The sequence below is a fragment of the Centroberyx affinis genome, unplaced genomic scaffold (genome assembly GCF_046629955.1).
Source record: "Centroberyx affinis isolate AG114_WGS23_722 - 3 ecotype Tasmania unplaced genomic scaffold, CSIRO-AGI_Caff_v1 ptg001306l_1, whole genome shotgun sequence".
Classification (NCBI taxonomy): Eukaryota; Metazoa; Chordata; class Actinopteri; order Beryciformes; family Berycidae; genus Centroberyx; species Centroberyx affinis.
In genome coordinates, this window is record NW_027279812.1 from 448339 (window position 1) to 463084 (window position 14746).

The 14746-nt window shown below is 43.4% G+C and overlaps 1 protein-coding gene across 1 annotated transcript in view; it reads left to right on the forward strand.

The window, feature by feature from the left end:
• Positions 1 to 14746, forward strand: part of LOC139649254 (zinc finger protein 407-like) — a 106909-nt gene that overhangs the window by 1111 nt on the left and 91052 nt on the right. Inside the window, exons 2-3 of the mRNA XM_071525611.1 lie at positions 178 to 2478; positions 7668 to 7782. Of these exons, the coding sequence (XP_071381712.1) occupies positions 178 to 2478; positions 7668 to 7782 (2416 nt within the window). The remainder of the gene's footprint in view (positions 1 to 177; positions 2479 to 7667; positions 7783 to 14746) is intronic.

Below are 14746 nucleotides of genomic sequence, written 5' to 3' on the forward strand. Positions count from 1 at the left end.
GCTTTGGAGGACAAATGTTCATGATAAAAAATATTAATTGAATTCTTTAAAATCTTAAGCATAACATGTAGCCTATATTCTATCACAAATTGAATTGAATTGTTGCTCTTGGTGATGTTTGAGAAGATACCTGAAACAAGAGTGTGTCTTTTTAAAGATTAATGAATTATCTTCCAGTTGACACTGATGAAAACATGGATGAAGAGGAGGCCGCTGCGGCTCTCGGCAGCACCCTGAGAGCTATCCCAGCACCAGTGGCACCCAAACGCTTGCTCAGCAGGTTCCAGCTGAAGTGTGTAAGCTGTGATTTTAGGGTTAGCACCCCTGCGCTGCTGGAGAGCCATGTTCGAGTCAAACACCCCGGTCAGGACTGGCACCGCTGCAAATTGTGTAACTTTTGCTCGGCTACAGCTGAGTGGATGCAGACTCACCTGTCCTCAGAGAGCCACCAGCAGCGTCAGACAGGGGAGAAAAGCACCGGACTTTCCTCGCTTGAAGACTTTGTTGAGAGGGTAAGCAGAGACAATGCTGGAGATAGTGACGTTATGGATGATGTGGCTCAGGGGGCCGGTGGAGAAGAGGCACCTCCATCGTCTGAGGGAGACCGTGAAGCTGAGGAGGCAGTGGGGGCTTCTACCACTGTGTTGGTGGAGGGGGAACCATTAGATGAACTTCAGCCTCCCAGGAAGAAAAGGGGCAGGCCAAAACAGATGACCACCACCACTTGTGGATACTGTGGCCTGGTAGTGTCCAACGCTACCAACCTTAGTGTTCATGTCCGCCGTAAACACAGTAAGGAGTATGGCTACAACTGCACTCTCTGCAACTACAGCTGTGTAACCAAAGGAGACATGGACCGTCATTGTATCACAAAGAAACATGTTAGACGTGCACAGGAGTCTGCAAATAAGAAACCAATCAACACTCACACAAATACGCAAGCCCAGAAACCAAAACCTGTCTCTCAGAACACAGATGGAGATCCTGAATCTGACAACACAGTCTCCAAAGAAAACAGTGGAGAAGAGCAAGCAAAATTGGACACAAGCAACAAAAAGAGTAAATATGACTCTGTTAACGCCTGCAGCCATTGTGACTTTGTAGCTCATTCAGTCCCTTCACTGCATCTTCACGTGAAGAGAAAGCACACCAAAGACTTTGAGTTTGTCTGTCTAGCATGTAGCTACTATGCTGTGACGAGCAGGGAAATGTCTCGCCATGCCTCCACAGACAAGCACAAGCTGAAAAGCCAGAAATACCTGGAGCCAGTAGGTAGTGATGGGCAGAGATCGTTGCCTCTTCCAGTGAAGCTGAAGGAGGTCATTGAGCTTGTGGAGGAAGTAGACACTGACCCTAACCCTGAACATGCACCTATTAGCCCCACAATTTCTGACACAGAGGAGTCTGAGGCTTGTTCTGATAACAGCCAAGCTATAGATGGTCAGCATACAGCTGCAACCTCCCTACCCACAGAGGCTGTTGATGCTGTGGCCAGCGAGGATGCAGCTAAAATGGTATTTGTGACTGGCAGCGTTGAGGCTCAGGCAGAAACCATGACATCTTGCACTGATGGTGAACCAGAGCCAACCGACCAGACGATCGTACTGACGACAGTGTCTGAGCCCCGGCAGACTCCAGCGGACCTTCAGCCTGTAGTGGATCAATCCACAGAGCAGGGGGGCGAGGAGAAAGGGCACAAGGCAGTGGCTGCCGGCTTAAATGAAGACGTGGCTGCTGGTTTAAATGAAGACGTGGTGATGGCAGATGCGAGGGACAACAGCTCTTTGATGGAGACACAGATGTCCAAGGCCCTCCCCTTTGATGCCTGCATTGTATCTATGAAGGCCCTCGCTGAGCAGGAGCAGGCCCTGCAGGAGGGTCTGGCTCTGGAAGGCGAGGCTGCTGTTATATGTCTGACTGGAGGATCATCGGTGCTCCCCAGCTTCCTCAATCCTCCTGTCTCACACGTCAAGAAGATCAAACCCAAGGAGGTGAAGGTGAAAGATGAGACCAAAGGTCCCATCACTCGCATCCGCTGTGATGACTGTGGCTTTATGGCCGACGGCCTCAGTGGCCTCAACGTCCACATCTCCATGAAGCATCCGTCCAAGGAGAAGCATTTCCACTGCATGGTTTGCGGCAAGTCATTCTACACAGAGAGCAACCTGCACCAGCACCTGACCAGCGCCGCCCACCTCCGCAACGAGCAGAACAGCGTGGAGGAGCTGCCCGAGGGGGGAGCCAGCTTCAAGTGCGTCAAATGCACGGACCGCTTTGAAACGGAGCAGGAGCTGTTTGTTCACATCAAGGAGAAACATGAGGAGCTCCTGAGGGAGGTCAACAAGTACGTGGTGGAGGACACGGAGCAGATCAACCGCGAGCGCGAGGAGAACCAGGGCAGTGTGTGTAAATACTGTGGCAAGGTTTGCAAGAGCAGCAACTCCATGGCCTTCCTGGCCCACATCCGCACACACACAGGTATGTATCCTGTATTCATTCACTACACTACACATACTACACCGAATGTTCAAAATATTAAGAACACCTCTTTGAAGCACACTTACCAAGTAAATGCGGTTGAAGCTACGATCCCTTATTTCACTTATCAAATAAACCTTTAAGTTAAAGGAGGATGTTAAACCTTGAGACAACTGAGATGTGGGTTGTGCAAAAACACTATATTACAATACAATATTAGGAAGGTGTTGCTAATGTTTTGTATACTAAGTGTATATACCTCCCTGAAGAAAACCTGGTAACACTTATTTGAAGTGCATTGTAATGCAGATTATTATTTGAATCACAGATAAACTTTTCATCAGATTAGCATCAAGAATTACATTCAATTTAACATCATGTCACTAACTACACAGTTGCCCCATAAAGTATTAAACCTCTTAATTTTTTGCAGATTGTGTTTATTATAACATGCTCTGATTCTAATCATTATCATGCACTCATAATGTTCTTATAATGTGCTTATGATGGCTTATAATGCCTTATGAGCACCACATTAAGTAAAGTGTTACCAAAACCTCTAAACAGGAAAACAAAAATCTCTTTGTGTAGCTGCTCAGCTATTAGGCCTTTGTTTTAGGGACAATAGGATTGAGTGGACAGAGATAGCCTACTCTGTGGCAGCACAGGCTAATGTTTAGGCTACTATCTACTCCAGCCAGGTAATAGCCGTTTCAGGAGAGGTGAAGGTAAAGACTGATTGAGCTGCAGACCAGCAAGAGAGACGCTAATGGACCCCAGATTGGGATTCCTTGAGCAACGCCTGGTCAGAGACATGTGCGACTCATAATTGATGTGTCCATTACCAAGACTCAGTTGTAATTATAGTCAATAAGTCTCTGTAAATGTGTTAAAGCTTAGGCTAAAAGCATTGGAGGTCCAAAGAGAGGTGGGCTAATAATTTAAAATAATCAATGCAGACGTATTCAAAGCCCTTAATTTCCCTTGTGTCTGTGCCTCCGTGCTGGTGTATATGTGTGTGTGAGCTTGTATGTGTAGTGAATGTGTGTATATGTCAGCCTTCATGGCTAGCTGATTATCCTCAATCCATTAAGATTTATCTTGTCATTTATAATGCAAAGCAGGGCTGCGTTGGTCAGGGCTTTGGCTGGGGAACGTCCGGCAGGTTAAGAACAGAGGGCGCTCCATTACTCTTCCCTGACCATGTGTATTAATTGCTTTTAAAATCAACTTAAGGCAGAAACGAGATGTGAGGGCGCCATCAATAAATGCCCTTCTCTACTTCCTATGGTCCATCCCCCTTTCAGCCCAAACTTTAATGGGACTTTAATTGAAGTCCATAGCTCTGTGCTTTCTCTCTGTGTGTGTTTGTGTGTGTCTTGTATGGAATGACCAGCTAATGGCGGTATGGCTTGAAATGGAATGGGGGATGAAATAGAAAGATTTCCGCTTCCAGAGTCAGGGAGAATGTATGGAAGGTACAGGTATTATAGCTATGTCATGTAATCCCTGTTAGAAAACACAGATATATCGTCCCCTACGTGCCTGCACAGAGTACTGGCATACAATTTACAATGTTCTGATTTCACTCTATTATGCCATTATATGCCCCTAAATGAATTAAAGTGAATGTTTTAAAGGACGTCTGCAAAATGCCATCCTTTAAAGCCTTTGCATGCTAAAGTCAGACTGCCTAAAGCTGTAGGAATAATAGGGTTGAATCTGTATGATTTATATTGAGCACCCAATTTCTTCTTATTAGCGGTCAGTCTATATGTATTCATGATTTTACCCTAAGCCATAATTCTTGAGTTTTGAGGTCAGGAGAAGTGTTACTTAAGCAAATGAAAGCAGTGACACTGAGGTCTAAACACATGGTTTCAAGTCAAGGGCATATTCTGAGCTTTCAATTGATCTATACTTTGTTTTTGAGGTTTCCCTCTTTTTATTCAATTGAGTTATGTTCTTGTTTATGAGATTACATTGCCGCGTTCATTTATGCCGCTCTTATTTGTGGAAAGCACCTATTGCTCTTCATTTTGACAACATATGCCAGTTGTTATTATTGCTAAGTTCCCTCATTACATTGAATTATTCACCTTTTATATAGTAGTCATTTATTCTGGGAGTTTGTTTGTGGGGCTGTAGAGCAGGACTGTGGGGGTCTGCCAGTTTCCGGGCTGGGAGCACGTCCAGATCCTTTTAATTAAGACCTACTTTTTATTCACTTGATTAATCAGTGAAATCAGGGGACGGTAGTGGGAGGCTGCACACAGATTTGTCAATTTGTCCCTTTAAGGAAAGTGGAAAAACACATACGCGCACTTGCATTTTGCCAATGAGGGTGCAGCTGGAATTTGCATTTTGAGGTAAATTGGTCACTTTTTCACTGGAGCGAGCTGTCTGACCTCAGACTGAGCGGTAGAGTAATGGACACACATGTGCACAGGACGCAATGCGTGTTTTATAGAAATAACTGAGAAGTAAAATTGCTATATTATGCCTCATATTTGAATTCTCAACATCTCAATACTAGTGAACATGATCAGAATTATTTAGTCGGGTTTCACCAATATGGGATTTTGAAGGTCAATACCGATATATTTGGATTGAAGCTACCAATAGCCAATATTCAGTATTTCTAAATTTTCATGCCTGGAAATTTCCCAAAAATTGCATAGTGTTTCACACGGTTTTCTGTTTCTCCACAATTTTATTCTTGTCACGGTGAAAAGCATCTGAAATGGCATCTTTTTTTTTCTGTTGATGAAGTTTGAGTTTCTGTAGGTGGCGCTCTTTTCTTTGTCTGTTCAGCCATGGTGGCTATCACTGCTCATGCTAACCAGTTCAAATAAGGTAATAAACAGTGTATGTGTCTCATCAATTGTAAAAATAATGCTTAAGGCACTTCTTGTATTGAGACCCATTCCAACTATCCAACTAGCGGTGTAATCCCTTAAATTGCTTATAGTGCTGGGGAGAAAATAAACAAAAGTGGACTAGGTCAAGAAAAACAAGTCAACATCCAAGTCCAAGTCAAAATAGGAACCAGACCAAGACCAGACTTGAGTACCGCGCTTCTGGGTTGAATCACTATTGTGTAATATCAATTGGTAAAAGAAAGTAACAAATAACAAAACCGACAGGTATTTGTATGAAAATGTCATGGATTATTATTTTAATAAAAGGCCAATATTGGCACAATATATTGGCAAACTGACATAACCCTAGTACTGATCACTCAAACTTATTTTCTTCTATACCTGAAGGTCAATGCTAAGCCTCTGACAGCAGTGTGTAGCTTGTGTAAGGCTTCAGACATCAAGCTGTGTGTGTGAGTCTGTGTGTGTGTGTGTGTGGGGGGGTGGGGCAGTGAAACATTGCAGGAGGTTTCTCTCCTCAGGAAATGAATTAGTCATTCCCCGTCTCATCTGGGATGTGAGGGAGCCACATCGCCCCTATGTGGATAGCAATATTAATTTAACATGACACTGCATTGATGGTCAATTTCAGTTTCACGGAGGCTGTTTAAGTGGAGTGGTGGAGTATTAATGTGATAAGATGTGAGAACTGAGGGATGTTACATCTCTCTCCTCTCTGCCATGTCTCATACTCAGCCAGCCATCTGGACAAATCAGCTCCCCATACGCCTCTCTCTCGTCTCACCTCAGGTTTGGGGTGTGTGTGTGTGTGTGTGTGTGTGTGTGTGTGTTGATTGTCTTTCTTACTGTTTGTCCATGTGTGTTTATGAATGTGTCTTGTCATGTTTATGTGTGTGTGGATATGTGCATGCACATGTAAAGGTGTGAGGAGGGGTATTGAATGTAGATGTAGTGTGTGTGTGTGTGTGTGTGTGTTGTCTTTCTTTCTGCTTGTCCATGTGCGTTTATGATTGTGTCTTGTGGTTTGTGTGTGTGTGTGTGTGTGTGTGTGTAGTATACTGTAGGGACATGTGAAATGAAGAGGCTGGGCTTGCTGTTGCCCATGTGCGGACCCCCTCACCCCCCGTGTTTATGAGCCTTGTTAGCACAGGCTTGCCTTTCAATCTTCGTTACCGGCTTAAAATTCGATGTGTCGTACTTCCAGCTCACAGCAAGTGAACCGTGTATGAACGAATTAGTAATCTACACAAAGTGCTTAATCAAATCAGCGGCTGCCCCTGGAATAAATATTGCAGAATGTCTTGGGATATTCACCGGGAGAGGGTGAGGGTTTGCTAAAAGATGCATATGTGGATATCATACCGGGCTGCCACTTAGATTGGAGTGTCACGCTGTATGGTGCTGGCCTGGATCTGGCTCAACCCTCGATTCCTGTCTTGCCATATGCATAGGTTTCACTGTGTTGGGTTTAATCCAGTGCTTTTTTGAGGGAGTATAGGCCTACGGATTGTATTGTGGAAAATGAATCCTGTATTTGTCTGAATGAACCTGATGGTTTGTGATTTTTTGTTTTGGTTTAATTTCCTTTCCATGACTGAGTAGGGTCCAGTTCTTTCTTTCTTCTTTCCTTATCTAGTAGATGTTAGTGCATCGCTCCTCTACCCGTTATACACTCGCAGTCACCCAGAGGCTTGTGTAGTACCCACAGCCGCCCTCCCTGCTCTGCTCTTAAATGACGGATGGCAGGCAGAGGCTTTGCCACTCTCTCAAACGCCACCCCGCCCTCTGGATTTATTAATGACAATAATTAGGGAGAAACCTCCCCGCAAAGCCCGCCAGAGTGATTAGCGCTTTAATGATGGAACGGGAGGTAGTGAGCGCACACAGAATTGATTTACGTATTCGGCCTGACCTTTGGAATCCAATTTACGCATCCACAGGCAAAGGAAGAGTAGGTAAGAGACGGAGGAGAGTGACAAGGATAGATAGAGAGAGAGCGAAAGAAGAGAAGCCTGGCACTTGGAGTATGACTGTAGTTTTTATGGGGACTGGACTAAGGGCATCTGTTTTTTTTTTTTTCTTTGAAGGTCATTTTTTTTGGCTGTGAAGTAGGTTGACACTAAAGACTCACACTAGCAAGGAACTGTTAACATTGTCTTTACATATCTGGCATTTGGAAAGGGTCTGGATAGCAAAGTTAAAGTTCTGTCCACCTGTTAAACTGTGATATTTTATTAGAATTGCCACCTCTCTGTTACGAACACAGGGTTAATGCAGCATTTTAACACTCCACACTTCGGTTCGCAGGATCCAAGCCCTTCATGTGTAAGATCTGCAACTTTGCCACCGCCCAGCTGGGAGACGCCAGGAACCATGTGAAGAGACACCTGGGCATGAGAGAGTACAAATGCGACATCTGTGGGTGAGTTACAAGGGACTAACAGTCTTAAAAAATGATTGAAAATGTTTTCTTTAAAAGCGAGGATAGGATTTGGGGCCCAGACTCTTTGGAGGGCAGAGAAATTGACATTGACAAAGCAGGGAATAAAGGCTTTGCTGTGTTACAGCTTATTATCTAAGTTTGGAGACAGAAGGTAGTCGAATCATTAGAGAAGTGAACCGGTAAACTGAAGGTCACTGTGAAGGAGAAACACTTTTCCATCCTTCAACAACTACCGTAGTCCTTAAGTGTGTGTGTGTGTGTGTGTTAGGATTAGACCGATATATGAGTTTACAGATGTATCAGGCTGATATTGGTGTTTTATCAAACATCAGAAATTAGCCAGTATCCAATGTGATGGAGATTTCTTTTTAATTTTTATATCTTCAGAGGTGTCAGTCTGTTAAACCTGCAATGAAACCTGCCTCAACCCCAATGAGAATACAATTCTGGGGGAAACACTGAATTAAAAAAAAAAAAAAAAAAAAAAACCCATCAGATTTGCGTCAATTTAAATTTAAAAAGAAAATGGTCAGTTTAAATATATTGAAGGTAGGCAAAAAATAATGGCTAGCAGCAGCTTCAGTCCAAAAATATCAGTATCGGTCTACCCCCAGTGTGTGAATATCCCTCCCTTCCCCTTCAGCTACTCCCCTGGGCCGCTCCTGTTGTGTAAAGACAAATGCATTGTTCTTAGGCGACTTGCCTGGTTAACGAATGGTAAAAGAAATGCAGTCTGTTTCATCATCTTCATCATTTCAGCTTTACAAATAATCCCAGCCAGTCCACGTTTATGCAGGCAACCATAGGCCTATAAATACTCAATAGTGCAACAGTATGGTTCGTATCTCAGTGTCTTGTACCCCCTGCATGTAGACCATATGTTGTGTTCAGCTCGTTTCATTCCCATGATAGACCTCCCCACTGTCTTGCCGTGTTCAAATGGACGTGTTAAGCTGTTTAACATGCAGTCGGGGAATAGAGTAAATTGTGGGATTTCCAGCTTTGTGCCATGGCGTTTCTGTGGCGATACACTCGCTAAGATGAAGACATATGCGGAGTTATTTAGTTTCTCCCTCTGTGTAATTCTGTGTAAACCGTTCCGTTTAGTTCAGTCGCTGGGATTTTGTTCTTCTAAAGCCGAGCAGAGCGAATGTGTTTATTTGCTTCCGCCGCCGTTTGCAAACATATTACAGCAGGAGCAAACAAGCTGTGGTTTAAACACAGCTTCTCCTATAATGAGGGAAAAGGCTCATGTTTCACAAACCCTCCAGCTGAAAACCTTTTCTCCCAAGTGCTGCGAATGTGTTGGGGCTTTGACCAAGAGTCTAGGTTTACACACACACACACACACACACACACACACACACACAGAAACACACTCACACACATACAGAGCAGTTCTCCAATATGCCTTTAAATGGGACTACTAAATACAGCCCCTGGTTTCACAAATCATGCGAATGGAGGAGCTGTGTGCTGCCAGTGCCAGCCACTGGTGACAAATCGGCCCTGTGTGTGCTTTCAGTACTGACTGATCACCAGACCATCCCTCCCCTTGACTAAAGAGCAGCAAACACAAAGAAGCCTCCAGAAACACCCTCATTAAGGCCAGAGCCATACATACACATAGCCTGTTCTCCTTCCCAAAGTTTTCAGATTTGGTGATATAGTTTCCTTAATCTGAATCTAAAGCACATTACTAATGGGTGGCCATGTTTCAGGTATAATGCGTAATGTGATTTCCCTGTTTTTTTTTTCTTTTGGGTGACCTAGAAAAGTGAGATTATAGTGCTATTAAGCTTGGTGTTCTCCTGTGGATACTAACAATGGCATAACATTTAGCTTTACCAAAAAACAGTTTTATCTAATGGGATGTTTACTTATTATTACCATTTATCATTCCAATTAAGGTGAGACTGTAGTTGGGCCACATTTTTTTTGTTTTCTTTTGTTTTGTTTTGTTTTTTTGAGTGACAAAATTTCTTCATTTTGTTATTGCAGTTGTTCTCAATCAAGGCCCCTTGAGGCCCAAGAGTGTGCAGGTTTTCATTCCAACCAAACAACCACAGCAGCTGTATTTCACTAAGGAGCTCCCCTCTCTCTTGAAGTTGTGTTAATCAGTGAAATGAGCTGAGTGTTTGATTAGAATAAAAAAAAAACCTGCATACGCTTTGGCAAACGATTACCATTCTGATCAGAGCATAAGCTCACCATACTATTGTTTGCATGTTTTTTTTTTTTAACTCCATGCCATCGATTGCCGCTCTCCTCGCTGAACTTTGAGGCTGGAAGATTACCTCGGCTCTGACACTGTGAGCCAGCGTTTGAGACGGCAGCGAATGGATGCGCTACACCTCGCCTGTCCACCTCACTTTAGCTTCAGCCCAGCGCCGGCGGTCTCTTTTCAGGAGTAGGGGAAGTTGTTGATACTTAAAGATCATATTGTTGTGGCATTTAATTAACAAATGCAAATGCGAGGCCAGGACAGATTGGAACCCTTGACCGGGCTGCCAGTCAAACCTGAGAGGGCCGTGCTCATCACTGCCGCCGCTCTGTAGGCTTTCTGTCTCTGCCTTGCCATCTCTCTCTTGCTTTCTCTATCTGTCTGTGTATTTGTATCTACCGATCTGTGTGTCTATACATCTATATCTTTATTTTAAAACTAATTGATGTGTCTTAATTTGCCTATAAAAAAACTCTTGATAAGATTTCTCATATTTAATTGGTTAAAAAAAAAAGCCTCCAGCATGTGAGACGGCAGTTTCTTGCGTTTCCCCCCGGCATGTTTTGTCCACAGTAGGGCTCGGCCACTTAATGAGCCTCCTCTTCCTCTCCTCCATCATCTCCCAGAAAGGCCCTGGATTCAGCATTTCCTCCCTCCCGCTTTCTCCTCGTCCTCCCCAAAGATGCTATGGACATCTAGTGCTGTTGTAGGTGTTAAATTATGCATCAAGAGTCTAAATGCTTTGAGGCATTGGTTTAATATCTCAGCCCGGGCCTTAGAAGTATTAACACTATCATGGACATGGATTGTCCTCTCGTGGACCCCGGCTTTATGATTATGGGTCATAAGCTGCCCATTGCCTAGTGTCACTTCAGGAATTTGGACAAAACTTAAAAACTGTTGCTCTCTCCCAGAAGAAAAAAGTTTGCGGCGTGCTAAGTCTGTCTTCTCTGTAGAGAAATCTGCATTGTGTTTTCCCTCCCACCCCTCCTTGTCTCAGTTTACTTGACTTAGTGTCGGAGTGAGTATATATAGTCGTGATTTCATGTTGGGTGTTGTGTGTGTGATTTGACTGTTAACAGGATGGGGCTGGCTCATGTCAGGGTTTTTGTGTCCCCCTGTCTTGTGAGATTGTCTGGTCTGTTCCCAGAATAGCCCATCAGTTCCGCCCTGCGTGGCTCATCCGCTGTAATGTGCCTTAATGCCCAGGCCTGTAAGAGTAGTGTGAGGCCTGGCAGTGACAGTGGAGGAGCATCTTAGCTTGCTGCTTATCCAGAGAAAGCCGTCACTTAACTCAGCCCCTCTATTGTCTACCCACACCCCTCTCCTTCTCCCCTGACGTGATTCTCTATAATCCTCAAACAGAATCTGGTTAGAACTCCCTGAGAACTATTTTTATGTTTTTTCCCCCCTTCCTCCCATTTAAACATTAATGGTTGTTGCAGATGAAGAGAGGGATCCCTATGAGGATGATTATAATGTCACTCCCCTGATCTCCCGCCGCCCCGAAATAATTGTACATCAACGCTTCATATCGTGTCAGAGGGACGTCGGTGGCGTGCAATTAAAACCGCAGAATATAATACACCAAATTACTGCCTGTCAGGCCTGTGAACAACACACTCGGTATTTGAGTTACACTTAATCATCACGTGCATTAGCGATTTCGCTAAGATCCCCCCCGCTCATACAGCAAGGGCGTGAAACACGCTGCTCCATACAAGCTGGGGGATTGTGTCTGAGATACAACAGCTCTAGGGTAGTTATGTATTTATGTTAGAGTTAGACCTTCTGAAAGCTCATAATGTCCTAAATGATTTAGCTGTATGTGACCAAGAACGTGCAGCATGTGTTGGCAGGAATCGGGAGCAGGAATTCTGAATTCATTATCAGCCAACAGATGTAAACATTGAATATTTACCTGAACAAGTCAGATACCACAAGCCTTTTGTGTTTGCATATTTCATTAGCATTTTTTTCAACCTTTAGATGCCGTTAATTAGGCAGCTCCAGTAACGTAGAGTTAGACACAAAGATGGATAAACCATGTCCTTCAGTCTGTAATCATCATAAGGCAAACTAATACCGATATTAAAAAAAAATCTATTCATGCTTTTTTCCCTTAAAAGACCCTATCCTCATTCTGCTTACATCTGTTTGATACTATTTACTATGATGTGTACTTGAATTTACTGCATAAATATTTATGTCAGACTAAAAAGATGGGTAAACTGTGTTTAGACGAGTTTACCCTCCACTACATCCCTGGGCAAGTCTCGATGTAGATTATACCATATATCCATATATTCCTTATTTAGATCTGTATTTTATTGTCCTGTTTTACTTGTATTAATCCATGTGTATCTGAAGACTTATTAGTTTTGCTCTTTAGAAACGGGGCCTGGTATTTATTCCCATCAGGAAGATGTATCAGTGTTTACTGGTTTGGATACTTGAGAGTGAGTGTCTGGGAGCATGGTCCATGTCAGTCAGTATGGTCCCCTTCACCAAAATAAACACATTTTGCTCTGATGCGTTTAACTGAATTTAGTGCGCCATTATCGGAAATGAAATAAGTAACGCTAAAGGTCATTTGGAAAATAATGCAGAAAGGCTGGTCTGGAAAGGTTAAGTATGTGACGGAGCTGTTCTGATGATAACGAGGGCTGCGTATGGCTTGGAGAGCTCAGCGTTCTGGTTTGACTCGGTGCTCTGCGATCGCTCTTTATGACCGAGACAGCTTTACAGCCCGTTACCCCCCCCCATAACACGATAAAGCGCAGCATAATGGATTGGATGTGTTTAGTAGCCTTGGGCTGATGTTTGTAAAATTAATGTTTTTTGCAATGGAAACACACTCATGCACAGATACAGACGCACACACAGAAAAAGGCAAGAGAGGAAAGAGAGTGGAGAGAGAGAAATCAATACTAGACAGCATCAATATATCAATATAAAATCCAGCAGTGTACAGTTTTACAGTTTTTATACTTGTTTTGGAGCTGGAATCGTCAACTTTATTTCCTCACTCGTGACACGTCCTCTCAGATATCTCTTCGCTTAAGAGATGACAACAAACATATGGCTTCATTAGTTGGGTTTGGATTATGGGCCTGTTAATCAGCAGGAAGGCAATGAAGGCTCAGCAAAAGTCACACAAACAAGTTTTTGCTATTAAATTTATGTTTCAAATTATGCGGCACAAATACTTGAGGGAGACAAAGTCTGTTTGCTTGGTCAGTCTCATTTTGGTCAAAGGGTGGTTTTGAGGAGTTTGAATGGGACCCCACTCAGCATATCTGAGAGTGAGAGAGAAAGAGAGAAATCTCTGAGAGCGTATCAGTCCTATTAGGTCTTAATAACAATCTCATATTCTTTAGTGGGGCCAGAATGGGGGCCTCGGGGCTTCATAATCGAAGCATTTCCCTTTAATCAAACACAAACAAAAACAAACACAGGGGCCAGATGCTAAACGGCAGGATCAGTAGTTTAGTAGAGGAGCTAACACAGCACATAGGCTTATGATATTAAGTTATACTACTCTTGAGGACTGTCTGGTTTAAGAGGCTATTGTCTGCACTATGTAGGATCTCAGTAGCTTCTTCACTAAAACATTAAACCTCCAGTAATCTCAGCCCTATCCAGCCCTTTATCGCCTATCATTTTTGTTAAATATTGACCTGTAGGATTTGACGATTTCTCATCTTTGAATTCACGTCACCCTATAGTCCTACAAAGTGATATAATGGTCAATAATAAGGAGGGTAAACTATGACCTCTACTCGCCGATCATCATAAGAAAAGCCTTATGTTTTTCGCCTTAAAAGATCTTGCATTCAGATAACTTACATCAGTTTGGTACTTACTAGTATGAATTTACCTTCTAACGATTTATGTCAGCTAAAAAAGGTGGATGAATTGAGTTTAGGTAGGCTTATACCTCCACCACTTATACCTCCTGGTCTCATGCAAAATAATAAGTGCAAACTTTACACTTTAAAGGAGTTGAACTTTTTTAGAAATGTTGCTGAGCAATCCATTCTATAGAGCTAATCATGTCGTAGGTAGATTTTAGGAGCTGGAGAAGAAAAAAAAAACTAAAGAGAGGGAAGTTAATGAGTGATTAACAACAGCAATTAAAAGATGAAGAGGAAGGCAGATGGAAAAAAAGGGTGTAATTAAAATATCAGTCCTCTCATTGTCAAAAGTGCGGGTGTCATCCATTGTGCACTTATTAAAAAGCTGGGGAGGAGGGGAAGGAGTGAGCGGCGCTTAATTCCAGCAGCCCAAAGTGTCTGGTAATCTGCCCACGGATGGAGCTGGGAAGGCTGTAACTCATGTTTAAGTGTTGGGGCCGTGTCATTGCAGGTTCACAGTCATGCATTTCTGTGTTGACACCCATCGGGGCAGGGGATATTTGGCAGTCAGGAGTAATTTAACTTAATTAATGGGATGCATATTTGATGGAGGAATAAAATATCCCGGCTCAGCAAAGTGGAAAAGGGGAAAGATTTAGTGGGAGTTAAAGGTGGAGGGGAGAGTAATTTGTGCATTCAGTTACTGGCTGCTTGAGAGACAGAGAGCGAGAGAGCAAAGAGGAGAGAAGGGGGGGGGGGGAAGAGAGAGCGAGTCAGAGCTGATAAAGATGGCTACGGGGAAAGAGGAGGAGTGGAAGCGAGGGAAGGGAAGGGAAGGGGAGGATGAGAGATGGATGGTTGA